At 42.9% G+C, this 26,527-nt stretch overlaps 4 protein-coding genes across 6 annotated transcripts; 2 read left to right on the plus strand and 2 right to left on the minus strand.

Moving 5' to 3' along the window:
• Positions 1-1,722: 1,722 nt before the first annotated feature.
• Positions 1,723-4,679, minus strand: LOC115024055 (uncharacterized). The gene is made up of 3 exons (XM_029455440.1): positions 4,484-4,679; positions 4,303-4,373; positions 1,723-3,923 (listed from the first exon to the last, which is right to left on the minus strand). The coding sequence occupies exons 1-3, from the start codon at positions 4,510-4,512 to the stop codon at positions 1,738-1,740; spliced, it is 2,286 nt and encodes a 761-aa protein (XP_029311300.1). The 5' UTR covers positions 4,513-4,679; the 3' UTR covers positions 1,723-1,737.
• Positions 4,680-4,947: 268 nt separating this feature from the next.
• Positions 4,948-6,293, minus strand: LOC115024056 (RING finger protein 227). The gene is made up of 2 exons (XM_029455441.1): positions 5,735-6,293; positions 4,948-5,343 (listed from the first exon to the last, which is right to left on the minus strand). Exons 1-2 carry the CDS (start codon positions 6,198-6,200, stop codon positions 5,285-5,287), a joined length of 525 nt encoding a protein of 174 aa, XP_029311301.1. The 5' UTR covers positions 6,201-6,293; the 3' UTR covers positions 4,948-5,284.
• A 2,270-nt stretch (positions 6,294-8,563) lies between these two features.
• Positions 8,564-11,290, plus strand: LOC115023771 (uncharacterized). Of its 3 annotated transcripts, none has more exons than XM_029455002.1 (2): positions 8,564-8,886; positions 10,208-11,290. In XM_029455002.1, the coding sequence occupies exons 1-2, from the start codon at positions 8,840-8,842 to the stop codon at positions 10,941-10,943; spliced, it is 783 nt and encodes a 260-aa protein (XP_029310862.1). In that variant the 5' UTR covers positions 8,564-8,839; the 3' UTR covers positions 10,944-11,290. The 3 variants fall into 3 exon arrangements, with proteins under 3 accessions (XP_029310862.1, XP_029310863.1, XP_029310864.1); XM_029455003.1 differs by having other exon boundaries at positions 8,566-9,085; positions 10,230-11,290; XM_029455004.1 differs by having other exon boundaries at positions 8,566-8,886; positions 10,230-11,290.
• Positions 11,291-12,621: 1,331 nt separating this feature from the next.
• dvl2 (dishevelled segment polarity protein 2) lies at positions 12,622-25,871 on the plus strand. The gene is made up of 15 exons (XM_029455075.1): positions 12,622-12,782; positions 16,683-16,752; positions 18,595-18,749; positions 20,092-20,201; positions 20,430-20,559; positions 20,850-20,940; positions 21,082-21,151; positions 21,290-21,429; positions 21,599-21,675; positions 21,768-21,835; positions 21,921-22,055; positions 22,310-22,441; positions 23,094-23,270; positions 23,627-23,851; positions 24,166-25,871. Exons 1-15 carry the CDS (start codon positions 12,622-12,624, stop codon positions 24,726-24,728), a joined length of 2,304 nt encoding a protein of 767 aa, XP_029310935.1. The 3' UTR covers positions 24,729-25,871.
• The last annotated feature ends 656 nt before the right edge of the window (positions 25,872-26,527 follow it).

Genomic DNA, 26,527 nt, shown 5'->3' on the forward strand with positions numbered 1-26,527 from the left:
TAGATTTGTCTCTATTACAGGCTGCATGTGAAATTAGCCCCGTCACTCTGTAGCTGCTTGCTGCTCTGAGAAAAATGGAGGTTTAAACTGCACAAAAGTGCCACATGGAGTGAGTGAGGGAAAAATGAGAGAGAGGAGGAGGAGGTGGTGGTTTCGGGAATGGGGGGGTGGGTGGGGTAACTGTGAGGCCTCTGTGATTTTTTTTTTTTCCTTGAAAGCTCCCTGAAAACCGCAGACACATGGTACAGAATTCCCCTCACATTAGGAGTGTGTGGGGGGGGGGGGGGCAGCTTTGCAAGAGAACACCACACTGTCTGTGATAAACACACACACACACACACACACATTCACAGAGAATATTATAGGCGAGCACACACACACTTGGAAAGGAAGGAAGGGAGTGTGTGAACCAAACGCTCAGCTACACAAAAGGCAGTGCAGAAGAAGAGGGGAACTTTGAAGGAGCCGGCGGGCCAACGCCTCGACATGCCAGCACGCGGAAATCTCAAAACATCACATCACCTTAAGACCTCTCAGCTCTATGGGAAAGTGGATGGTCCCACTTTCCACGGGTGGTGGTAGGTGGAGGGGGAGGGGGGGGGACATTAATCCAATGTACAATGTGTTTAACTTTGACTGACAGATCCCTCCCTCTCCTCTCGTTGGGGCCCCTTTGAGCTTGTAGATTGAGGGCAAGCGTAAAACTGGTATTTAGGTGGCGTTCGCTGACTGCGAAAAGGTGAAGGGTCACGTGGTGCGAATGGACCAGTTACGATCTGTGAGGTGGGCTTAGCGTGGACCCAATGCCCTTGAAACAAAGCGCCTGGTTGGCTGATTCATAAAGATGGAAGCAAAAACATAAATGTTGCTCTTAAAAAAGGCCAAAATCCACATCAATAATTCTGCATTTTATCGCTATACTCTTTAAATGAATTTCCCGTCAAAGTTATGCAGCAGCTCTAAAAAGGACACCACAGCATGGGAACTACAACATCCAGAACCTGAGGTCACAGTGAGATAATAAAATGGATGAGTAACGCCATCTAGTGGCATCTGCTCCTGCTGTAAATGCAGATCAGGTCACTATAGGTACAGTGTCATTAACAGTATAGTTAAGAGTATAGCAACATCACGGCCAGCACATTCTTGTGATTGAAACTAACAGATTCCATTACAGTCTGTGTTTTCTTTATGGCTTTAATCAAAAGGAACAAAATCACACAGCTACTTGTTTTCCTCAATTACTTTTCTGTATGCGTATTAATGGCTTGGCAAAAAGAGCTTCTAACAAAAGGGAAGATTAGGTTTTTCCATCTTGCAGCGTGTTAACCTAGAGGCCAGCATGCTGAAAACCTCCTCGTAAGCTCGAAAGAGGAGGTGGAAAATCTGTGTCAGCATACTGAATAGCCACTGCCTGCCTGGGAATGAGGACACATGGAATGGGAATACAATCAATTTATAAAAAGCCTCAAGAACGACCTTATTCCGCTTTCCCTCTTCACACTTGACATTACAATAAGAGTATAATTTGCCAAATGAGGCAAAAGTTATGCTCAGAAAATCATCAGAGGGGTTCCTCCAGGAGAGGAGAAGACTTTAGGTCTTAAGTATTATTTATGGTACATAGTATTTCCAAGCATGTATTGTAAGCATCTGCTTAGGATAGGAAAACAAATCTGAGGCAATCTTGGGAAAGTATAAAAACAAAAAGCCAATACCAAGTTGATTATATGACTTTTATTGTCCAACAAACAAGATAGAGTCTCTACTAAACACCTCAGAGTTTGAGGTCCAATCACTCGCCACTTCTTCTGGCTTGGTTGTAACTGTAGTGTTTGGAAAATAGTCCTTATCAGCCGGTTTAATTGGTGTCTGGGTTGTAGCCGTGACACCACTGAACAAGACACGTCCAAGAATATTATCGTGCGTGATAGTGGGTGGCTTACGCAGCCTGACCGTGGAAACTTGTCCAGTGTCATTGGTGAGAGTAGAGTCATTCCCTTTTACACGGTTGCCACTCAGGGTGCTGCTGGTGGAACTGGTGGACATCTTTTTTGCAATGGGTTCGATTGTGTTGGGGGTTCTTGGCTCAGATTTTGGGCTGGATTCAATCTCGAGTTTCCCCGCTGATCTGAGATAAGATGAGGAGATTATGTGACTTGTTAATGCTGCATTTGGTTTATGTGCGTTTGCGATTCGGTTTTGAACAGGCTGAAATCCTAAGAATATATACCTTTTGGGTTTCTTTTTGTCTGCGTCGGATGTAAATCTGGGGGCCGATTCATTGCTCCCTGCCGTCTTCAAAAGGGGTTTAAGGTCGCTGCTTAGCTCATTTTGGCTCATTGTAAATACATGGCTGCTTTTGGGTTGCCAGATCTGTGAGCTTCTAGGTTTGAAGCCTTTAAACCCCTGCTGGACTCTGGAAGACTTGTCTGGCTCACCAACTAAAGTTTTGGCTCCCTCGAGTGGTCTAGTAGCAAATCCTTTGAGACCATATCTTTTTTTATAGCTCTCGAACTGTCTGCAATTTGGGTTGCCGTCTATAGCAGCATCACTTTCAGGTGGTCCTGAGGTGAACGCCCTTGGAGAAGTCTTACGTAAAGTGCGAGGAGAAGGGTAGTCTGTGGGTTTCCTCTCAAACGTTGCTGATGTAGATGCTTTGCTCTGGCCAAAGCTGTATCTTGGTGATAAAGATGGGTACACATTTTTGATTTCATAGTCCTTTCCTTTGTCGAAGCTGTATCGTCGAGAGTTGGTGCGTTCAGTAGAGCCACTGGAGGAGATGATAGACGGCGCTTTCACAGTTCTGCCAGCGGCATAGCTACCTTTGAAATCTGCATGAGGTATAGGGACAAAACTTTCCACGGTGGCGTCTTTCCCTGGAGCAAGATGTACAGAGATGCGATTGGTGTGTTGATATTTAGTCAAACCATCGGTCAGAGCACCATACTGGGCCGCATTAGCATTACGATACAGTGGGTTGGCATTATCAGAGAGCTGTTGTACTTCCTTGGTTGGCTCTTTTCTTTGTAATTGTTCAACATTTGAAGAGAACCTGCTGTGAACTTGTGCATCGGAGGCCCGCTGCTTATGTGGCGATGTGGAAAAAGCGCCGGGTCCATTGCTAGTGGCTGTATGAACGGTCTCATGTCCACTAAGAGAGGTCTGGGAATCCACAAACAGATATGACTGGACCCTTTTGTGTCTTGGCGTCGCACTGCTTCTCACCGAGTGCAACCCCCGGGAGAAATCTGTGACGGATGATGTCAGTTTCTCTGGACTGGGCATGCTTTTAATAACGGATGCATCTAAGCTGTTGCTGACTGGTGCATGAGGGGCGAAGCCGAAAACGTTGCTTGATTGAATCCCGCTAGATGTACGCCGCACCCCAGCCGCAGCAAGCTCATTAGTCTCTTTGTAGCCGTGGCCTCTTGAAGTTGGCAGAGAAGGAGAGTCATATCTGGGAACTTTTTCTTTGATGTGGGATTTCTGAGCATCCCAAACTTGTGAAGGACTGGAGCTCTGATGAAAGGGACTGGTAGCTTTTTTGTGAGATGATTTTCTAATGAGCGCCGAGTTTGAATTATAAGAATTAGCAGAGAGTGGGTGGTAGCTGTTAGCCGGCCTCACCCCACTCCGCACCCTGGTTGTTCTTGCTCGTGGCTCTCTGTTATCTGGGCTGTTGTGATTGTAACTAAAGCCTTCTGTAAATCCTAAAGGCTTTGATTCATGGTAGATAATTGACGAAGCTTCTCTATATTTCCCGCTCGTGTCAGTTTCACCATTAGTCCAGGTTCGGAGTCCAGTTTTAGTTAATGGCAGACCAGTAAAGAGAGAATGTTGTTGCCTGTGTGGATTATACAATCGTCTCAAGTAATTGAGACGATTGACCCCATTGTCCACTTGGGTTGTTGTGGGGCTGGCTGAAAGTGGGGAAGAGAATGACGACATAAGAAGTAACAATTTATTCTTCTGAAGCTGTTATACAGGCAAATAATTTGACACTTTGATGTTTTATGCTTATTTTATACCCTCATTTTAGTTCAACATAAACCTGAAATGACTGTGCCTCGTGATCAAATACTTTTACACATTTGTTTACATAAATTGCTAAATATCTCTCTACATTTTTGTTAAATTGCCAAGGGAATGTTGGCAATGAAATTATGGCTCCACCTAACTCAATCTGCCAACACATGCCTCATGACATTTTTTTTATGAGAGTCATTAAGATGAGCATTAGCGCACTGAAACTGCTGACACTGCAGTATTGGCCTGTCAGATACCGGCCTTTGCGCTCACCTCTTGCAGCATCTGAACACGTGATAAATGACATGACAGCTGCATAGACCAGTACAAAGACCAATAAGAGTCTGTAGAAGAAGAAGAAGAAAGCACGCACAGGAGTTGTCATTCACGGGAATCATAAAGCTGTCAAATGTTACGACTACATGTGTGAAAAGCGTGTCAAATTGATATTTACCTTGAGTAGAGAGCAGGATTTCCTAACATGATGGACAGCTTTCTCCCAGGGTTTGTATAATTGTCCAAAAACAATATGCAGTAGTGTTGTCAATCCATGTGTTTTACTTGTCAAACAAGTGAACCGTTGAGATTTGACACTCTGCTGCTGGTTGTGAGTCTGATTGGCTGCAATGCTGTTCACCTGGCCTCAAATTAACCACATCCCAGAACTGTCTGTTAAAGATAAGTTTCCCATTGTGGCTTATTTAATGACTTTTTAAAGTAGTCAATGTATTTTCCCCAGTTGTGTATTTATTTTAAATTTTCTTTGAATACTAGGATATGTTTGCTACTCCTTGAATTTTATTTTTTAGGGTATGCTTTTACTTTATAAAGTCGTCTTAGGCCTGGAGGCTTGATGCATTTTTTTTAATAATGCACACAATGTCTCACCCAAACTCCCAAAAAATCCATTAAAGCGAGTTGAAAACAGAACTTATTTATTTTTCCTTCAATATGAAACAATAAAATACATTCATCAAAAATAATAAATACCACATTAGTGCATTAATAGGCTTACAACGGGCCATTTAGGCAATTCACAAGTTTTCCATTTTGTTCTCACTTCACTGCAGCAGCTACACAGTGGTCATCATTTAAACAAGCAGTCAGCTGAAAAGATGACTAACATCATTGTTGACGGTGTATATGTGTGTTCACAGCAAGTGTTCTTCATCATCACTATTCCATGTTGTGAAAGAGAACCATTGAAAACAAATACAGTATCACATTATCCAGGGTATCTGAAGTCGTGGACTCCTTAAAACATGTTGAAGGTCATCATGGTGAGGTTCCTCAGGTCATCACTTTCCAAAAAGTCTGTGAAAGGAAAACAGCACACATTAGAAACATGAATATGTATCCACTATGTCAGGACTCTAATGAATAAGGGATAGAAATCAACATTTTATGATCGGCTTAACCTGAAAATGTTGACAGCCTACAATTTATATCCATTTTATGCTTTTACCCAACATCAATTATCAAATATTGTACTTTTTAACTTTGATTTTAGATACAAAACACATGAAATGATGCATTGCTATAGATTAAAAGGCCCCACATATCCTCACAGGTGTTGCTGCTGATTGAAATGCAGGACTTGTAACTGAGTTACACTGTGGTATTGTTACTTTACTTCTGACCTATTCATTTTAAGAACTCCCTAAGGATTTGTCCAACAACATGAGCACTTAAAGGCGCTACTTACTTTCTCCGCCCCTCCGCTGTGAGTTCTTCCCACTAAACGACCTCCAGGCTTTCCTACAACACCGCCACAGCCTCCCGCCGCTTGAACCCGCGGAGAAGTCGCTCTCCTCGGCTTGAGTCTCGGGAATCTCTTCGGTGTCGTCACAACTGTCTTGAACGTGACCCTCCTCTTCGTCCTCCTCTTCTTGCTCGAGGAGTCTCGAAGATATCAAGCGCTCCAGGGCGCACTCATCCACCCTCAGCTCGGCTCTCACGTTCCCCAATGCGGAGATGGATGTGGTGTGTCGGCACAGCGGACAGACGATGACTCCATCAGCTCCCAGACGTGCCTCACTGGGTCCCAGGGGTCGTGAAAGGGCCAGGAGGCAGCTCTCACAGAAGCTGTGTTTGCAGTGGAGCTCCCGGGGACACCGCCGAGCTGCGTTGTAGGTCCGGTAACAAATTACGCACTCATACTCTGAGCACATCCTGCTTTCTGTTCCCAAAGTCTGGGGATTTACCTCGACTTCTGAATGAAGAGCTGAGTTGTCTAGACTTATAACTCAGGGTGTGAGGCAGTGTGTGTGGGAGGAGGAAGGGAGATAAACCTATGAGTCACCCACAGCAACGTGATGTAATGAAACCAACACCGCATTACAAACACACGACACACACATGTGTGTGTGGGACAAACAGCACGTAGGGCTAAATTTAGATGATCATTTTTGGGATATTATTTCGAACATGTTTAAAAAAAAGAAGTAAGTAAGTGAGAAAACAAAACAAGAATATACATATAACATATGTTTTTTTAATCTATTGGAAGTGAAGCATTCAAAACGAAACAAGAACAACATTCAATCAGAATAAAACATGTTGTAATGTTTTCTTTGAGAGGCCCTATTTAGGCTCAACTATCTTTATTTAAAGTTCACATTTGTGAAGAACTCCCCTACTTAATCTAACTAAACTAAGAGCTACCCTTCACTGAGACTGCAGGGTGTGTGTGTGTGTGTGTGCGTGTGTGATATGACGTCAGTTTCCTCAAGATGGTAACTCCCAAACAACCCGCCTCCTCTTATCAGTTGTTCCAGCATGAACTCCTTTCATGGGGAGTTCCTGTGTGTGTGTGTGTGTGTGTGTGTGTGTGTGTGTGTGTGTGTGTGTGTGTGTGTGTGTGTGTGTGTGTGTGTGTGTGTGTGCGTGTGTGATGTGACGTCAGTTTCGTCAAGATGGTAACTCCCAAACAACCCACCTCCTCTTATCAGTTGTTCCAGCATGAACACCTTTCATGGGGAGTTCCTGTGTGTGTGTGCGTGTGTGTGTGTGTGTGTGTGTGTGTGTGTGTGTGTGTGTGTGTGTTTTTCTTCTTTTTGTATACTTTCCCGCTTGTAGACTCCAGCATTGAACTTACTGTAAATGGATTTTTTCCCCTGAATGACCATAAAAGAAAACATTTCCCAAAAACTGAAAATCTTCAATGGGCGATGTGTAGTTTCATTCAGCCTGTTGTTTTCTTATTGACGACATGACTTCAGTCAGTGATTTTGTTTTGTTTGTTTGATTTCTATACGAAATGAAAGGCAGTATCAGTGATGGCAAACACGAACAACACGAGTGACAGCTTTTAGATTTGTGCATATCGTGTGTCTGGTAGGGTGAGACACTCCCTAACAACAATAACACTTCTCTGTTTGAAGAACTAAATCCAAAGTCAACGTTCCAAGCAAAAACACATTTTAAAGTTTATGTGAAACTAATGTTATACACTATTCTATTATACAGTCTGAGTTAGACAAATCAGGCAAGTATCTTTTTTAATGTTTTGGTCTTGTTGCTTTAAAATGTAAAGCAGACGGTGTTTCCCTGCTGAAACGTGCAGAGAGATAAGTAACACAAAGCGGGAATGTGGCACAAAAAAGACTATAATTAGCATAACTTCGTCTACAACTGAACTTTAGAATTCACAGAACAATGACAGAGGATTTTAAAATAGTTCAAAGGAGGGATGTCTTCATGAACAGGATGGACATTAGGGCTCTTAGCTTTTCAGGGACATTTAAAAAAAGATTTAAAGATTTAATACTGTAATCAATTTTGAGTCTCGTAACAAATTATTACATTAAAAATAGCAGCAAAGGCGTCAAAGCACGTCTGTACAGGACAAGCTGGTTACAAGAAAGTCAGGGTGCAACACCCAACTACATGTTATGACTTATAATCAGAAATCAGAAATACTTTATTAGGAAATTGTTACAGCAAAGACAAGAATGAACAAGTGAAACAAAGTAAAGAGGTGAGCACACGTTAATAAAAAAATAAATAATATAAGTACATATATATTAAAATAAGTAGCAGCATTAAAGGTAGTGTGTATATATTTATATATATATTATATTATATATATATTATATTATTATATTATATATATATATATAGATGATTATATATAGAGATCTATTATAAGAAAATATATTTTTTTTTTTATTTTTACATATATTATTTTATATATATATCTCTCTATATCTTTCTCTATAATCTATTATATAAGATATCTATCTCCTCTATATCTCTTCTTTTCTCTATCTCTCTATCTTATATTTATCTCTCTATATCTATATATCTTTATCTATTATTATATCTCTATATTATATAGCCTAATATATACAGCCTGTCACTGAAGGAGCTGCACCGGTGCGAACAAAGTGTCCCTGGAGGTATCTATCAGATCATCTGTTACACATGATCAAATGAACAAATTCACAACAACCTATTAACCCGCCACTAGTTATATGGCCAGTGCTTCTCCCCTGTTTACATACTAGACCTAGAAAACACACACACAGATTTCTGAACTGTTCTGTCGCTGCGACTTATTAACCTGCTAGTTTTTGTACAGTATCATCTCAAACAACTGACTGTCAATGTAGAAAACTATGGATGTTAATAATTACACCCTTGACCACACACTGCTATTTTAAAACTCCTTCATGCTGACTGTGTGGAAGCATAATAACATAATATGCAAGTAAAGTAAGTCGACTCCAAATCTGTCTCTTTCTGTCTTGTGTTTCCTCGTTACCTTCGCATCACCAAGGGTTTAATTACTGCCGAGTAAACCGCAGAGATGCCTCATGAGGGACTACACAGAGAGAGGAGGACGAGTAAAATCAGGTGAGACGAAAGCCGGAAAACAGAAGGTTGCCAGTAAGCCGAGCTTCAGTCACGTAGCTACTTGATATTAAGATATAAAGGGAGGAAGACACTCAGGATGAGATCTGTACCAACATGAGAAGTATGACTTGTGAGAGGGGAAGTACCGCGGTCGGAGGCGGGCAACAAAGTGTGCTTTGATCAAAGGGGTGTGCGGTGGGTAAGTAGCTCCCTTATCTGTTTCTTAGGTGTAAAGATGGATCACTGCCAGTTTCTCTAAAAGATAACCTCACTCAACCTAATGGCCTCGATAAAAGAGGACTCGTTTATTGAAAATTCCCCTGAACAATGCTTATAGTTCATGTATATTATATTTGAACCCCTATTTCTGCTCTGATTCTATGAATGTGTTTTCTTGTGAAAGAATATATATGTTGCCTTAGACTCAAAGGAGACCCCATCTGCTAAGCAACAATCCCCATGAGTGAACTTGGATTGCCTTGTTGTTTTCCCATATGAGCAACAAACCAAAGCTAATACAAAAGCCAGCAGCACGTTAGCTTAGCATAACTGTAAACAAGGGGACACAGCTAGCCTATGTACAAAAACTTAAGCGTAAGAACATTGTGGGCTGGTAGGTACACAGAGCCAGGCTAGCTTTCCCCCCTCGCTTCCAGTCTTTATGCTAAGCTAAGCTAATCCACTGCTGGCTGTAGCCTGATATTGAACGGTGGTACTTCTATGATATTTGGCAGACTGGCAAGAAACATTCCCATGATGCAACTCAAAAGTGTGGTTTTTTTTTTTTTTATTAGACCCTCCCTAAATTCTCACATTTTTCAAACTCCATGCTGTCAGTCAAGCTTACTTATACAAATTCTTGAAGTCCAAGCCGAGATGAATGACATCCCCAGAGTTTTTTCCTCAAAGCCACCAAAGATACAGCTGTTTTCACAGACTGAACAATAAAGTTTTAAATGACTGGAGAAAAGTCAACATGCACACACACTCATGCCGAAAGCATCATTACAGTAACTGATTACTTCCTTTCTCAGATCTTCTGTTTCTGTTCTTGTTTTTTTATTTCCTAACTTCCTGGACATGGAGTCAGGGTGATTGTGAGTAGGTGGGGGGGGGATGGGTAGCCGGTGGATGGCTTAGTGGTTAAATGGATGAATGCTATGACTCATGGGCTGTGGAATCTGTCCATAAAACTAAGCAGAAACAAAGCGGCGTCCCAGGGAGAGCAGATCCCGGCCTTTAAAAGCCAGATAAGCCTTTAGGGGTTCTCTTAGTCTTAGTCTTAGTCTTAGTCTTAGTCTTAGTTGTTTTCTCTTTGCAGATTTTACCATCTTCTGTTTAAGATTCATCCACATCTTGCCTTCACTGAGCACCATCTCCATCCACTCACCCTCCCTCCCACCATGATGGGGGATGTTGTCCCAGCTCCCCAGCAGGGGGACCCAGCTGCTGCAGCACCCAGCCTCAGCAGCGCCCCTGCGGAGCCCATGGATGTGGAGTGTCCCATCTGCTACCAGGAGTACAACCGGTACAACAAATGCCCCCGGATGCTGGACTGTATGCATGTTTTCTGCACCGAGTGCCTCCAGAGGATCCAGCTCTGCCCCAGCGAGCCCCCCGACCCCTGCAGCCCATCAGCCATCCCCTGCCCCCTCTGCCGCCACCTCACCCCTCTGGAGTCTGGGGACGCCCTCTCCTTACCCTGCAACTTCCGCATACTGGCCAGGCTGCCCCCTGTGGCCTTCCGCCTGCCTGCGACCATGGAAACACACCTGGCCACCGTCACCCAGAGAGTGGTGCTCTCCCTGGAGGGCGACAGCAGAGACACCCGCTTCATCATCCTGCCCACCGTCAGCCTGCGTGTGCAGCAGATGCACCCGGACAGGCTGTACAGCATGGCGTCGGGCCTGGTGGGTGAAGAGCAAGTCTTAGAGCAGAGCAAGAAGACACTTTTTTGGGTGCAGCTGTTGGGCGTCACCTTCTGGGTGGTGTTTGTGATCACCTGCGTGGTCGGGGTGGTGTTTGGGCCACATTTCATGAACAGGAAACTTAAATAGGAAGCAGGATTCAACCTCTTTTTATAGCAGATATAGTTGATGATATTAAGTCATGGTGTAGTCTACAGGAACGCACTGTAAGAAGTAGGTCGACACAAGACATTTTAGAGAATATAAAACGTAAATTGTTTTTCAATTATATTTTTATTAAGATGTTTTTTGACCACTGTGGTTGTTATTCACCCTGTAGTTATGGGACCAACTGGATTCTACTTTTATTTATATAATACCACCACTGTACTGCATATGTGTTGCTCTTTCATTAACTATAGACTGATGAAGAGTGCCCTCTAGTGGTATATTTGGAGATGTGTGAGCTGAGACCACAGCTGTAAATAAAAGGGGATTAAAAACTAAATGTGGCGTCTTCTCTCTGGTTTCATAAAGTTTTCTCTCTAAGCCTATTGTTTGATGGCTGTCCTGCCCATGCATATTTATATAGACCTGTATAATAGAATATACTACCTTACATAAGCATATACGCTGTGTAAAAGGCAAATATTGTACTTTTTTTACTATATAACATTTATTTTAAAGCTATATTATCCAGTTACTTTGCAGATTCGAATTATTAATACAAAATATAAATCACCTAATAAATTATATTAGGGGATATATTATTATAGGTTTAAACTATCCAGCAGTGTATTTAGTAATTAATGCATTTGTGCCTACAACTGAAATTTTGAATTTCAAAATAAAATATTTAAATCAGTCAAAACCGTTTGGCATACTATTTAATCTTTGGACACATAGGACAACTGTGTTTTCTATATATCTGAGGGAAGAACAGTATGATAAAAGATAAAAAGAATGCCTTCAAATATTTGGTATCTTTAATGTTTTAAATAAACACAATGTTCTTCCTCAATTTACAACAATCCTGAATTTGACTCTTGATAAAAGTGTAATTTTTCATGTGCTCTAAAAATGTCAAAGTTGTAATGTAGGCTACTGTTAGATACGTGCGCAAAGTATATCCTTATATATCCTTAGGCTACTATATATGCTGTGGCATTTTCCCTTATCATAGCTGACTAAATATACTCTGGTTAGCTCCACATTTACCAGCTGCAACACTAAAGTGATGTAATAATTCTGCTATTTTTGTACTTTGAGTATATTTTAAATGCAATACTTTTAGTACTTTCACACTGTTGTATTGCTACTTTTACTTAAGTAAAGAAAGCTTATTTCTCCTTAATAATACAAAAATAGTGGTGGAGTGTGGTTTGGAGAGTACGTAAAAAAAAAAAAGGAGGGCTACGTGATTACGTCACACGCCGCGTTGGCTCGCAAAAAAGTGGTGAAAAGTTTTTAGACCCCCTCCCCTGTATGTTTTTGTTGGGGGAAAAAGTTGTTGGTAGTTAGGTCGTGTGAATGTAGCGTCTCCGTAGTTTTTCGCCCCTCGGTAGCAATGCGGGGGAATGCGACTTGTTTACTATTTTAAAGTCGGACAGCGAGCTTCTGCGCGAGGTTACGACGCTTTACGTCCTCTGGCTCGGACTGAAAATCTCAGTGGCCATCATCGTTTCACCTCTGCCGTCTCGTTAGCCACCTAGCTAGCTCCGCCGCTAGCTAACTCCCCAACAAAGTTAACGCTACCTCGCCTCATAGTGTGTCTACTTGTGGGTAACTTCCAGCTTGGGAGGGGGGGGAGAAAAAAGCAACCGCAGAGATGGCGGAAACCAAAATAATTTATCACATCGACGAAGAGGAGACGCCGTATTTGGTGAAGATACCCATTGCTGCCGAAAATATCACTTTGCTGGATTTTAAACAGGTCTTGAACAAACCAAACTACAAATTCTTCTTCAAGTCTATGGACCAGGACTTCGGGTGAGCTGCTGTGATTTTTTTTTGTTTTAAATAAATAAATAAATAAAAGCTGCTAACAGCTGGTAGTAAGAGTAAAGATACTTAAATAAAACAACCTTTAAGTGTGCCTTTTGTGTCTCTGAGTGGAGGAGTGTTAACTTTGCGTTAGTCAACACTAAATACTCTTGGTTAATAAAAAAAAGAAAGAAGCTAATCTTTAATGAAATGCATGCTCAAAAAGTCATGCAATCTTATCTTGTGACCGGCTGTCGTGTATTTGTCACACAGGGAATACTTTATGGTAGAGGGGTATTATGGTAATACACTTGAATGAAGCCAACCATGCAGGTCGCCATTCAACCAACACATCACTAATCAGAAACGTTATAATAACTAGTGATGAATATCCAAGTGGTTCTATAAATACTAAGGGTATGTAGGATGGGACATTTCTCAGAAAACATCATCATCATTACAATGGGAGGCATTCCCTGTCCCTGCTGCTTTTCTTTACCCTAATCCTCATCCCTCCCTCCCTCCTTCAGTCCATCATCTTGTGAAATCCTCGCCTTTTCTTTCTTTCGGGACTGAAGCCAGGGTTTTGTCTCCCCTCTTTAACACTTTGGCCTGCCAGCCATCCTTTCATTCCCTGGCTTCCTCCCTTCCTCTCTCCTTTCTCACAATCCACTCCTCCAGAAAGAGCTGTCTCCTCTCCTCCTTTTTTTTCTGTGTAGCTGCTGTGCATTTTCCTGCAGAGGAATGCATGTTTGTGGTTTATTCACCCAGTGAGACCCGTAGGGCTTCTGTTAAATGCATTGTAGTCTTGGATGAGTATTAAGGCCGGGCTATTTGCCTTTTCTCCTCTTTGGATGGCACCACCAGTCTGTGCCAAGGGAGCTGCAATATCAGCTCAAACACCAAGAGGAAATGGATGAGACGGCTTTTCATTGGGCCTTGACAGAGCTGGCAGGCTTAAACTGCCCCCCTGGATGCAGACTATTTGAATATTAATAGCAGCAACACCAGTAACTAACTTGTAAAGAAGTTGCTTTGAGTGGCTTTAAAATAAATAAATACTCAACCTCCTGGTGTGTGGTTGCTGAACGGATTAGTTGGGTAAGCAGTCAGTACATCCACAAAAATGTCACCATTTCAGTTGTTATATCAAGTTTATTACAAAATGCACAACTAATTATGAAAATAATGATTTGTAGGCCTAAAGAGGACATGTCTGTAGACTTTATTGCGTAAACATTTAGTCAAAGTTTTGATTACACAAGTGTAGATGAATTAAATTGAGTGCATGTCCACTGTGTTTGCACAGCAATAATGTTTTGTGCTGCAAATTGATTATTAAATTGCGAAAAAGGTCGATTTAAAGTTTACCAGAGCTCAAAGTGACGTCTATAAATGTGTTGCTTAGCCAACAGTCCAAAACCCAAATATATATTATGTTTACAATGATATGAATGAAAGCTGGAACTAGAAATAACTGAAAAGCTATCCTATTATATTATAGCAGTAATATCTGCAGAGCGCTTCTTTTTATACTAGTGATCTCCATTAATTATTTTAACTTGCTTTGCTACAAAGAGTGTCATTTCCACGTTAACGATTAAATCAAGAGCTGGTAACTGGACCGGACATTAGACCCCGTGTGCTCGTAAGTGAGCGCACAATGTTGGTGTTTTCCAAAGACAAAAAAAATAAATCCTCATCTCAAGAGAACCACCCACGCCAAACTCTCTCAGCAGTGCGAAGAAAAGTTCTAATTTCTTAAGGTAAACTGCGCCGCCTGGCATCACGCTCTCATTTGAATATCTCCAACTGAGTTCAGATGAAAAATTTCAAACCATAGCTCCGAGTCAGCTGTCCAATCAAAGCAGGGACGTGTTTTTTTTTCTCCTCTCTCCAAACCAGGAGAGGAGTGAGTAATAGTGTGTGTTTTCATTTGCCCTGGTACGAGGCCAGCTGTCGACAGAGCTGTGTGTGTGTGTGTGTGGCAGTGGGGGGAGATCCATGGAGCAGAGCAGGTCGGGGCCGGAGCTGCGAACCTGGGGCTGGACAGAGGCCATTTGCTCTGTGTCTGGGGTGTCCACAGGGAGAAGAAAGGCGAGACAGAGTGGGGTGGTGTTCGCTCAGTGTTATTAGATATTCTTCTGTGTACGTCTGCTCGTATGGGGGATCAGGGAGCTGTATAAGTAAGATTGATTGTTAGGAAGGCGATGCTGTGTTGGCTGTGAGGAATTTGATGGTAGCAAGGGACTGGAAAAAAAGGGAAATGGGGGGGGGGGGGGGGTGAAAATCTTCATGTTGACTTGAATCCAACAGGAGTAGGCATATTTTATGGTTGCTTGTGCATTATTTTAGAGTAGATGTGAAGTGATTCGACTGGTCAGTTGTTTGTTTGGAGGGCCGAGGAATGAAGACAATTACACTCTCAGGAGAAGAATGTTGCATCTGTTCATCTGCTGTCTATATGCAGTTTCTCGCAGCTTCGGGGGGGGGATGTTAAATAAATCAGGGAGGAAAAAATGAGTTTGTTAACTAACATTTGGTAGCCACACACACAGCTCTCATAAGCCAAGTCTTCATGCAACAGTTCCCCACCAGTGCCCACAACAATCTGGCCGTATGCTAACACTCGCCCACAAAACCAGCACTCAACAGCTGCTTACGAAAGCCCAGTGGAGCCTGACCAAGTCTCGCACACATAAGAGGAAGCACACTGGCACATGAAGCTGGAAAAATAACTTTTGAAGGAGCCGGAGCAGTTAAGTGTCCTCTCTGTAGCACTTGTGCCCGGCCCCTGTACCAGTAATCTACTGTAATAACATGGTGGCTGGCTGCTGGGGGGTAGGGGGGGGGGGGGGAAATTACACAGCTGAAGCCAAATGTTTGTCTTTCTGTCGAACATGGAGGAAGACTACGGAAGAGCCAGACGGATGTGTCGCCTTTAAGGAGCTTTGGCTGTGTGGGCGCTGAGCTCTCACAGTGACTGATGGGTTATTGTTATGTGTATTGGATTTGCATATTTAGTTGACTGGGTTGTGTAATCTGTCAAGGAGGCACAAAAGCAGTAAGTGTGCGATTTAGCTCATTTGCTGTGACATAAGAAATTCCATAGCGTCTGTCACTTTGTCGGAGGAGGCAAATTACGGTTTGTTCTTTGCTTTGATATCTGCTCATTCAAAGCTTCATGGTGTGGGTGTCGTTTTGGTAATAGGGTTACACCAGAGTATAATCCCAGTAATACAAATGTTCTTTCAATACAAGTGGAGTTTGTTTTTTATGATGCAAAGTGAAGCTGAATGAGTGACCGGGTTTTAAATGGTTAGTTAAACCACCAACAACACTGTAAAGTCCTGTTGAAATAAGATTAGCTCAATTAATCTCACAAAGGGGGATTGAAGCTGTGATGGATCAAAAAGGAAATCATGGGAGAATCACCGATCCTGCTTTTTGCTTCCGATATCATTCGAAATCTCATTTCGATCCATTTTTAGAATTGAAATCGTGACACGCCTACTTATGAGACGATATAAATGTGTCAACCAAAATATTGCTCAACTACATTCACTTCAGTCGGTTATGTTAGCCACAGACTGATGCATAAAGCACCTGGTAACACGTGTAAAAGCAATATGGCAAGCGAGCAAGAACTGCGTGTCAAAACATGCGTTAGTCAAATTTTAGAATAAGCCCAGCATTTGATTTAGTTTCGCCATGTTGTCGTATTTATTTGATGTAATGTAAACTATTTAATTCTCCTGCAGTTTCACTTTGTTCTTTTAGGACTAAACTCAAACCTTGATGTTGTGTTCAGTCTTTACCATCCAGCCACTAACATACCTGTTGCCGTAATGCTATGATGGTGGAACCACCGACTCTTTAATCTCACTGCGTCTCTCTGTTTTTCAGGGTGGTGAAGGAAGAGATTTCCGATGACAGTGCCAAGTTGCCATGTTTCAACGGCAGAGTGGTTTCATGGGTAAGAAACAATAAACCTGTTGCATACATATAAATGGGAGTGTGGGGGGGGGGGGTATCCAGATTTCACTGGTGACCATTGCTCGAAATCCGTAAATGACTTTATTCTAGTAATTTCCCGCTGAGGCTTCTGTGAAAATGTCAAAACCTGGCTTTCATCTCAAAAGTCAGCCAACATCAGCAGCCAGAGGCTGTTTTCAGAAACAGCTTCCTTTTCCTGTGGCTTCCCCCCCAGACCCCCGTTGGACTAATGATGTTGTCTAACAAGCAGCAATAAAATAAAGTATTTAATTTCAAATTCAATCCATTAACCGTGCAGAATTGAATGTCATATTGCAACATCATAGACTGCTTTCTAGTTTAGGCTTGTGCTTTTGGTAATTGTTTGGTTAAAAGATATCTTGGCAAATGTCCCGTGGAAAGAATGGGAAGGCTGAACCAGACTCACAGTCCAGCCAGGTTACAAGGGAGGAAACAGACTCGCAACATCTATGAGAAGAAATGTTCTTTAGCCACAATCTGAGTCACTGTAGCCAGCGGCATGTTCCTGCAGCTGAGCTAGACTATAAAACTGTTCACATTTGTTCCATTTAAATTATTGTCTTGTCCTTTTTTTATTTATTCCACTACTATATATTTTATAATATTTAATTTCTTTTTATTAAATGATCTTGATACTCGTCTAATTTTGTGATTGCTATGAGACTTTTAAAGACTCAACTCAGGACTATGTTTGATGTTTGAGCCATTTCAAAGTCACCATCTGCAGATGCATGACACAATCTAACAAATCTGCACACTACAATGATTATTGGACCGTGCAACATGTGCAGCATAAAGGGCTAAATGTTTCTCTCGCTGTGTTGATCGATACTCAAGCTGCGGAGCTGCGAGCAGCACGGCTTGTTACAGTACAGCGAGTTGCCAGGTACCGCTTTCATACTTTCCATTTCTCCAGTTGTTTTTATCCCACCCTGCGAGTTACATGTGGACAGTGACAAAACATCGGGACTGGGCCCAGATGAGCAGGTTTGAGGCCGAAGCATCTGTTAAGTGCATAAGGAGGAGGGGAGGTATTAAGAGGGGGGGGAACAAAGCGCAGAGACCAGAGGGACTGATATGTGAGCTGCAGGCCAAGACGAATGGAGGGATCCCAGAAGACGAGTGTTTCATAGTCGCATAGCCATTAGTGGGGAGGGGAGAGCAGGGAGTGACCGTCCGTACAGGCTGATAGACTCCATTTGGTTGAGCTATTTTGACGAGGAATGCAAAGCTTTATTCTGGACTCGTAAAGCCCCAAACGCTATGGATGAAACGACGTGTCTGAAGGCACATCCACACGCATGGATTCTGAATATTCCCAACATTGAGACGCTTTTCTTTCTTATATTTTAGCCCAAATACGCCCGTATTGTTTTGGTCAACTCTATCTTATTCCCTTCGTGTGTGTGTGTGTGTGTGTGTGTGTGTGTGTGTGTGTGTGTGTGTGTGTGTGTGTGTGTGTGTGTGTGTGTGTGTGTGTGTGTGTGTGTGTGTGTGTGTGTGTGTGTGTGTGTGTGTGTGTGTGTGTGTGTGTGTGTGTGTGTGTGTGTGTGTGTGAAGGCACTTTTGTTGTATAATGAAGAGAGACAGGTTAAGTGTAGGATAGCATTTCAGTATGCCCCTGAGACGTTCATCTGAAAAGAGTACAGTGTTTGTGTGTCAAAGTAATTGACATCTTACCCGCGTCCCCCCCACCTCCTTCCTACTCCTCTTTTCATTCCTCTCGTTTTCTCTCTCTCTCTCAATTTGTTTTGTGTGTGTTGGATTATTTCTCATCTTTTTTGTTTTGTTCCTCTTTCAGTTGGTGTCTTCAGACACTCCAACAGCAGAACTTCCAGTGGCAGTGGTCCCCCCTGTAGAAACGACTACCCAGCCTTCGCCCCCTCCTCCACCCCTTCCACCCCCACCTGCAGAGAGGACCGGGGGCATCGGGGATTCCAGACCGCCCTCCTTCCAGTAAGCAAAGCACACGTACAGATTAGAAACATTTATTGACCTGAAGAGAGGGGCATCACAAGAAAAACGTTCTGGCACGCTGCAAATCTCTCCGGTATTTTAAAGCTCATCACACACTTGTGCTTCTTCCTCAGCTGTAATGTAGATACGGTATCTTTTCCTGAATATCTCATACACTCCCAGGATCAAGTTACTACAAGAATAGCAAGAATACTACAGCTCATTTGAACCTGAGCTTAGCCGGGGCCGCCCTTGTTATTTACAAGACCAGTTCTGTACATTACAAATACACAGACTTGATTTTTTTAAATGTTCTTACACGTAGTATAAAGCTCTTCAAGTTTTGCTTTAGGGGTCAAATGGCGATTTAGGTCCATCACCGTCACTGCAACCTCCCATTGCAGCTGCAGCGCTCATTCGTTTCTTAAGTTCGGAGGCATTGGGGTGGCCTTGTGGTTTTTGAATCCAATTTCAAATTAAACAATTTCTTTTTAACTTCACTGAATGTGCGGTTGGCAGCCAGTGGGAGAATTAACCGCTTTAGTTATTTCTTTCCATGCTGCATTTGGAGCTGGATCAACTCCATTGCTCGTACCGGAAAATTTAATGTAATTGTCAGAAAGAAATTGTAGACTCTCTGTGCCTTTCATCTTGCTGTCGTGATGAGCAGCGGGGTCTTCTGCTGCCTATCTGGGCCAGGACTGTCTTTGAAAAAAGAGATTTATAATCTCAATGAGACTTATCCTGGTAAAATAAAGGTTATAAATAAATAATTCTTTCTATGTGATCGGCATATTTGTCGGTGGTGCTCAAGTCTGCTGCCCTATGTAGGCTGACGGGCGCATTTGCTTGTCGCTACATGCATGTTGGCCTGTCACCAGCTGTTGGTGTGACAGACTAGTCCCGTGGTTTCTGGATTGTTCGTGCTCCTTTCTCTACATGGGCTTTGGTGTCTATGACTTTTCCGTTAATTGATATATCTGCTAATACTAGCTTATAAGTGTGTGTGTGTACTTTTCAATGACCCCTCTGTGGATGAATATGGGTCTTTTAGATATAATATAACGTGTTTACAGCACGCAAAGGGTCAAACGAATGTTTTTTTTAAAGACCTATTCTAAACCTGTTGAGCTGCCAAATAATCAGTAATTGCCATTCATGAGTCATGTTGTCAATTTCTGGCATTACTGAATCATTTGAATGCTTTAAAAGTCCACCAGAAGTTTAATGTGGAATAAAAAAAAGACTGTTCTGGAAAACCAGATGTCACTTTGGTAAAATTATTACATGAAAAATTAAACTTCATCATCGTCTTCTTCTTCTTCTTCTTCTTCTTCTTCAGCCCAAATGCAACCGGCAGTGTGGAGACCTTGGACGACCAGACTGAAACGGAGTCTGTAGTTTCCTTCAGGAGGGAGAGACCTCGGCACAGAGAGGGCATGGAGCCACACGGTGAGAAACTGCAGATGGAAAGACTTTTTTTTTTTTTTTTTTTTTTACAATGTCATCACAATTTGGCCCGCTGCCAACATCCAAACAATGAATATACGATATGTGATATAATCAGGGAATGTCGAGAAGTGAGGAATGTTTTTCATCTATAGAAAAAGGGGGCAAATACTGACTTGAGCAAACATGAAAATTCACGGTGAATATCTCCCCTCTGCTGCGGCGTCCCAGGGCCTCGTATCAATGGCCAAAGTCGACTGGAGCGCCACCTGGCAGGATATGAGAGCTCCAGCACAGTGATGAGCAGCGAGCTGGAAACCACCAGCTTCTGCGACTCTGAGGACGACGACACCATGAGCAGGTGGGAGATGCATACCAGTTAAAATCCCAGTCCGGCGCTTAACTTCATAACTTTTCATATTATTATTAAAATATATAAAAGATTGTGGGAATGTTATAGACTTTAATGTGAATGCTCTGGTTGTTTTTTTTGTATTTTTCCTTCTATTTTATTGCTGTTTTTATTCTTAATTGTTTTTAAAATGATGATTATTATTATTGGGATGGGAGACGGAAACAACCCCGTTAAAGGTTTGTGACGTCATGTTCCTCTTCTAACCTTTCACCTTTTCGTGACACTTGAACTTGTAGGTTCAGCAGTGCAACGGAGCAGAGCACAGCCTCTAGGCTTCTTAAACGGCACCGCAGACGCAGGAAACAGCGCCCCCCGCGTTTGGAGAGGGTATGTTCCCCCCCCCCCCCCCCTAACTGTTCATGCTGTTCTTTGTTGAATCAAGCATTTAGACAGCCATAGAAATAGTTTGCTATTTCTGTCAGTGTTTGTAAGCAAATCTCATGGCAATTGTGTGGTTTTCAACTCCAGGCCTCGTCCTTCAGCAGCGTGACGGACTCCACGATGTCCTTGAACATCATCACGGTCACTCTCAACATGGGTAAACTCCCCGGTGTATTCTTGTCTTTGAACCTCCGGTGTTTGTGAAAGTTCTAAATCAGTGTCGAGTCATTTTGGTTTTTTTTGTGACGAATGTGCTCGTAGTTTTAAAGCTATTCTGATTTTCTCAACAATGCAGAGAAGTACAATTTCTTGGGCATCAGCATCGTGGGCCAGAGCAACGAGAGGGGCGATGGAGGCATCTACATCGGCTCCATCATGAAGGGAGGAGCTGTGGCTGCGGACGGACGCATCGAACCTGGCGACATGCTGCTGCAGGTGAGGACGAATAAAGACTTAATCCTAAATCAAATTGAGTATTTAAATTAAAAAAAAAGGTTTATATGAATATTTTCGCTAGTGGCGGTTATTGTTCTGCCTCTGAATTTATCTTTCCAGCTGTCGGTCAAACTAAAATGTTTTTTGTGCATCTTCGAAACCCAACAAGGTGAATGACATCAACTTTGAGAATATGAGTAACGACGATGCAGTGCGGGTACTGAGGGAGATTGTACACAAGCCAGGGTGAGTTGCTGCTGTTCTCATTTTAGATATTATCAGACGAGAAGTTTTGTGTGTAACGATGATGATCATGAAGTCTTGTTGTTGTTTGTCAGGCCCATCATCCTTACAGTGGCTAAGTGCTGGGACCCTTCTCCTCAGGGCTACTTCACTCTGCCTCGCAGTAAGTACAGGACGGCCTTTTCTGTGTTTGCTAGTACACTGATGTCCGGCTCCCCAACACTTTCCTAATCTCTTCTCTCCTCCAGATGAACCAATCCGACCCATTGACCCAGCAGCGTGGGTGAGCCACTCTGTGGCTATGACCGGAGCTTACCCCGCTTTCCCAGGCAGCTCCTCCCTCAGCACCATCACCTCTTCCTCCTCTGTCACCGAGACCGAACGTGAGAGCCTCTTCAAACGTCTCCCTCATCCTCTCACTCTCTGAGCGCTGTAGTTCACCTCTCAGTGCTTTCATATCCACACAACCCTCTCGTAAAGCTATATGCTCCATGTTTGTATCTTTTCCCCTCTTCCGACGACATCTTTCACATCTGCCTTTGTCGCTGTTGTGCGATCTGATAAATGATGTCTGCTGCTTTCCTGCCTTTTGTGCTTTTACCTTAAAGTTCCACTCCTGACCTTCTTGTTTTGACAGGTTTTGATGACTTCAATTTATCACTGCACTCTGACATGGCATCAGTGGCCAAGGCCATGGCCTCGCCAGAGTCGGGTCTGGAGGTCAGGGACCGCATGTGGCTTAAAATCACCATCCCCAACGCTTTCCTCGGTAAGATTAAACAGTGGAGACGAGGCAAAATGGAGTACATTGGTTACATGAACGTTCTGTGCCTCGCAGGACTTTACAGGGCAGGCATTATGTTCTCAGAATTAAAACCGTGTGACTTGTGGGAGGGGGGAAAAAACCCCTCAAGTGCCTGTTTTGAGTAAAAACATCTGTTAAATTGGAATCTCCTGCAACTGAATCACAAGGAGGAATTACATAATCTGTTCGTCCATTTTTGAGCTCTTTGAAATGAAAAGGTTTGTTTCCCTTTCTGATTTCCTCATAATATACCGGTACAGGCGTTCAGCTGCTGAACACCACAGATGCTATCGACGAGCCGCAGATGCTCGTCCGCAAAATTCTCAAAAGATTTAGTGTTCAGATTTTATCTACAGCAGATGCACAAACAATGTTCCAGAGGGAGTTGTTTAATGGCCACTTTTGAGACATTAGTTTGTAGTGTCTTTAATGCTGCTAAATTCCCCCTGAAGATGTGATCCCACATTACATTTACATTCGATTGCACATCCGCTAAGTCCTGCTTACCTGTATTTTATGTGTCTAGACGTTTATTGTATTAGGATACCGGATGAATTGAGTTCCATCATATCTTGCATGTCATGCCTACGCCCCCCCCCCCCCCCCCCCCCCACAGGCTCAGACGTGGTGGAGTGGCTCTTCCACCACATCGAGGGATACCAGGACCGCCGTGAAGCCAGGAAGTACGCCAGCAACCTGCTGAAGGCCGGCTTCATCCGGCACACGGTCAACAAGATCACCTTCTCCGAACAATGTTACTACGTCTTCGGAGATCTAAGCGACTGCGAGAACTGTGAGTTACCCGAAAACGGTGACATCAAAGACCGACTGGGATCGGTCGGCATGAATGCTGTGCGTAATTACATTTGCACACATTCCTTTTGGGGACACACTGATTCTTCTTTGAGTCAGTCATGTGACATTTCAGTTATGGAAGAATTTCTTTTAATGTGCCGCCATCCCTAAACTCTGAATCTTCAGAAAGCACTCGCTAACGACAGACTGCAGCAGATCGTCCAGGTTTAGTTGCAATGACATGTCTCGCAGACAACACAAAGATAAAGGTTATGGTGTGAAATGAGTCTGTTGTAGATCTTTGAGGAACATTCTGTATCTGTGTTCATCTCCTCCCTCTTATCTCCCACCCAGACATGGCCAATCTGTCTCTGAATGACAATGACGGCTCCAGTGGGGCCTCAGACCAGGACACCCTGGCCCCGCTGCCTCTCCCTGGGGCCTCCCCGTGGCCCATGATGCACACCTTCCCCTATCAGCCTTACCCTACACATGCCTTCTCCAGCCAGCCCCCTCCGTACCACGAGCTCACCAGCTACAGCTACGCCCCAGGCAGCACCGGCAGCCAGCACAGCGAAGGTGAGCACAGAGAGCGATCAGGTGTCACCCTGATGAGAAGCGTGCGCAACTCTGAAGGGACACTAAAGGACTGCGCTGGTTGACGTGCATGCATTAGCCCACTAACTACACATTATGAATATTTAATATCACTACTGTCCAAAGCATACCATAAGTTTTGGCTTGGCTTCTCTTCAAAGGGACTCCACAAGGAGAACTGCTCAAGCTGTGGAAACAGTTTTTATGATGTCTGATGGCGTCAGGGTTGTATATAAAGCCTAACCGCTCGAACCTGCTTACATCTTATCTTAACAGCATTTTCTTTCTGTCCCCAGGGAGCCGAAGCAGTGGATCGACGAGAAGCGAGGGTGAGCGACGTCGCGGCACTAAAGGACCAGGCAGCACCGTGGGCGGAGGGGAGAAATCCCCCTCAGGCGGGGTTGGAGAAGGTGGCGGGGCCGACTCGCGCTCCGGCAGCGGCAGTGAATCGGAATACTCCACACGCAGTAGCCTGAGGCGTGGCCACGGTTCAGCCGCCCCCAGCGAGCACAGCCACGCCTCCTCCCAGCGCTCGCATCATCACCGCATTCCCCAACCCCCCCACATGTCTCCCTACCCGCCAGGTATCCTGCCTTACAACCCCATGATGGTGATGATGGTACCCCAGCACCCACACCAGGCCATGGCAGCCGCTCACGCTCTTCCTCACACGCAGCAGCTGGCCACAATCCCCATGCACCCGGCTCTTCAGCCGCTCCCCTCCTCCACTCCAGGGGGGCCTCCTGGCGCGCCACCCACCCGTGACCTGGGCGCCGTACCCCCAGAGCTGACCGCATCACGCCAGTCGTTCCATCTGGCCATGGGAAACCCCAGCGAGTTCTTTGTGGATGTCATGTAGTGTCTTGGTGTTGAGCGACCATGTGAAGTTAGTGTATGGTTCCCACTTGTTTTGACGAGGATCTGACGGTAGCTTTTCGAGCTCACAAGGGCCTATTGGATTGAGGGCACTTGTTACAAATTTGGTGAGAACAGGGTTTAACATTGACAAAGGAAATAACACAAAATCAACACACAATTGATGTGGGACATGGTCTGACTATATGTCTACAAAGTCTAGTTTCTCTTATTACAATCCACTACATAACAGGTTGGTTTTTTTTTCAATGCTAAATCCAGAAAGACCCGTTCTACTTTCTTAAATCAGTAGATGTAGATTTTTGATTGTCAATCAGAGCTGCTCAGCACTCTGGTTTTTTTGCAATCCTTTAAAAATGGAGATATAATATTTTAGGAGGGGAAGCACATTCCCAAACCAGCTACAAATGTCAGAGCTGTCCATCCAGGAAGCGCATGGACCACAGTTTAACACTAGAGGGTGCCAGGTACACTGTGCACTTGAAAAGGATACAATCCTGTATACATATCTGGATCATCATGCCAGATAAGTTGGCAGCGCAGGAGTATATTGAGTGCCTTACTCGTTGCATCTTTCGAGACATTTTCACACTCCAGGTACATAAAAAATAACTCCTCTTTTTTCAAGCATTGTTTGACAATGAACTTCTCTGTATATATCTACTACTCCTATGTAAATGCAACAATACAGAACAGCAAGCTCTAATGTGAAAGAAAATAGGTCCAAAAATGTCAGGTGAACTTGTGTTTAGTAATCACTGTTTAGGCCTAGTTGTCAAATAACTCTTATTGTGAGGAGTTTTTCGTTATGGGACTGTAGAGGCTTAACGGTACAAATAGGCGAAAAGACAAAATGCTAAAAGCGGTACTTTTTGATTACATTCTGTGTGTATCTTAAGTAACTGTGATCCAAATGCCCCATGCTTCTTTTTATGTTACTGACTCGCATTATTCACCCGTTTCATTTTTTTGTATGAGTGACTATATAAATCATGTATAACCGAACTATTAAGGTGCTAAATGAAGATTCAACATTTCAAAAAAAGAAAGACATTGACGAGTCACATTGTTTGATTTCATATCGACACCTTTGTTTGTGTACTTGAGAATAAATTTGATACTTACATACTGTTCAGACTTCATTATTTTAAGGGATTCAAAAGTTAAGTTTGTATGTTAGTGAACAAACTGTATGCTGATGTTAATATGCTGTCCATATCTGTATTTTATGACCCAAAAAAATACAGTTAAGTCGTATAATTGTAATTCTGAATTCTCTTGCTGAGTTAAATGAACAATGAATACTTCTACCTGCCTCATATACACATTTATATTTCATGAAAGCACCAATAGTCGTTCCAGATTGATCAATTAGTCATTATGGAGGCAACAGCGTATTTGATTTAAGATCCATATTAAGGTATTTCAATGTAATGCCGCTTTATATTACTACTACATTTCTGAGGGAAACTATACTTACTAGTTACTTTTCATGTTAAGATTTTACATACAATACATCAGTTTATGAAAGAGTTTGAATTGTTACAGATTAAACTAGACAAGCGTATATGAAGCAGTCAAAGTTAGGCCCACCTTACTAACAAAAGTACTACTTACATGTTTTTGGATCAATGATAACAACTTGTTTTAATATATATAAAATATATTTTTAAATATATAAAAAATATTTTTAGATGTATAAATACAAATATATTAATTTTTAATTTTTATTTTATTAGCCTGATTTAACTTTCTTTTTTTTTAGTTGCCTTGTATTAATTT

The sequence above is a fragment of the Cottoperca gobio genome, chromosome 18 (assembly GCF_900634415.1).
Source record: "Cottoperca gobio chromosome 18, fCotGob3.1, whole genome shotgun sequence".
NCBI classification, from domain to species: domain Eukaryota; kingdom Metazoa; phylum Chordata; class Actinopteri; order Perciformes; family Bovichtidae; genus Cottoperca; species Cottoperca gobio.

What these genes read in the sequence shown, in the direction of transcription:
- LOC115023771 (XM_029455002.1), top strand. Translation starts at nt 8,840, where the DNA reads ATGCCTCATGAGGGACTACACAGAGAGAGGAGGACGAGTAAAATCAG. An exon ending in AGGAGGACGAGTAAAATCAG is followed by an intron (nt 8,887 to 10,207) that starts GTGAGACGAAAG and finishes TTCTCTTTGCAG; the next exon opens with ATTTTACCATCTTCTGTTTA.
- dvl2 (XM_029455075.1), top strand. Translation starts at nt 12,622, where the DNA reads ATGGCGGAAACCAAAATAATTTATCACATCGACGAAGAGGAGACGCCG. An exon ending in GACGACGACACCATGAGCAG is followed by an intron (nt 20,560 to 20,849) that starts GTGGGAGATGCA and finishes TTGAACTTGTAG; the next exon opens with GTTCAGCAGTGCAACGGAGC. An exon ending in CACGGTCACTCTCAACATGG is followed by an intron (nt 21,152 to 21,289) that starts GTAAACTCCCCG and finishes TCAACAATGCAG; the next exon opens with AGAAGTACAATTTCTTGGGC.
- LOC115024056 (XM_029455441.1), bottom strand. Translation starts at nt 6,200, where the DNA reads ATGTGCTCAGAGTATGAGTGCGTAATTTGTTACCGGACCTACAACGCA. An exon ending in ACAGCGGAGGGGCGGAGAAA is followed by an intron (nt 5,344 to 5,734) that starts GTAAGTAGCGCC and finishes TTCCTTTCACAG; the next exon opens with ACTTTTTGGAAAGTGATGAC.
- LOC115024055 (XM_029455440.1), bottom strand. Translation starts at nt 4,512, where the DNA reads ATGTTAGGAAATCCTGCTCTCTACTCAAG. An exon ending in AATCCTGCTCTCTACTCAAG is followed by an intron (nt 4,374 to 4,483) that starts GTAAATATCAAT and finishes CTTCTTCTACAG; the next exon opens with ACTCTTATTGGTCTTTGTAC. An exon ending in GTGTTCAGATGCTGCAAGAG is followed by an intron (nt 3,924 to 4,302) that starts GTGAGCGCAAAG and finishes CCCCACTTTCAG; the next exon opens with CCAGCCCCACAACAACCCAA.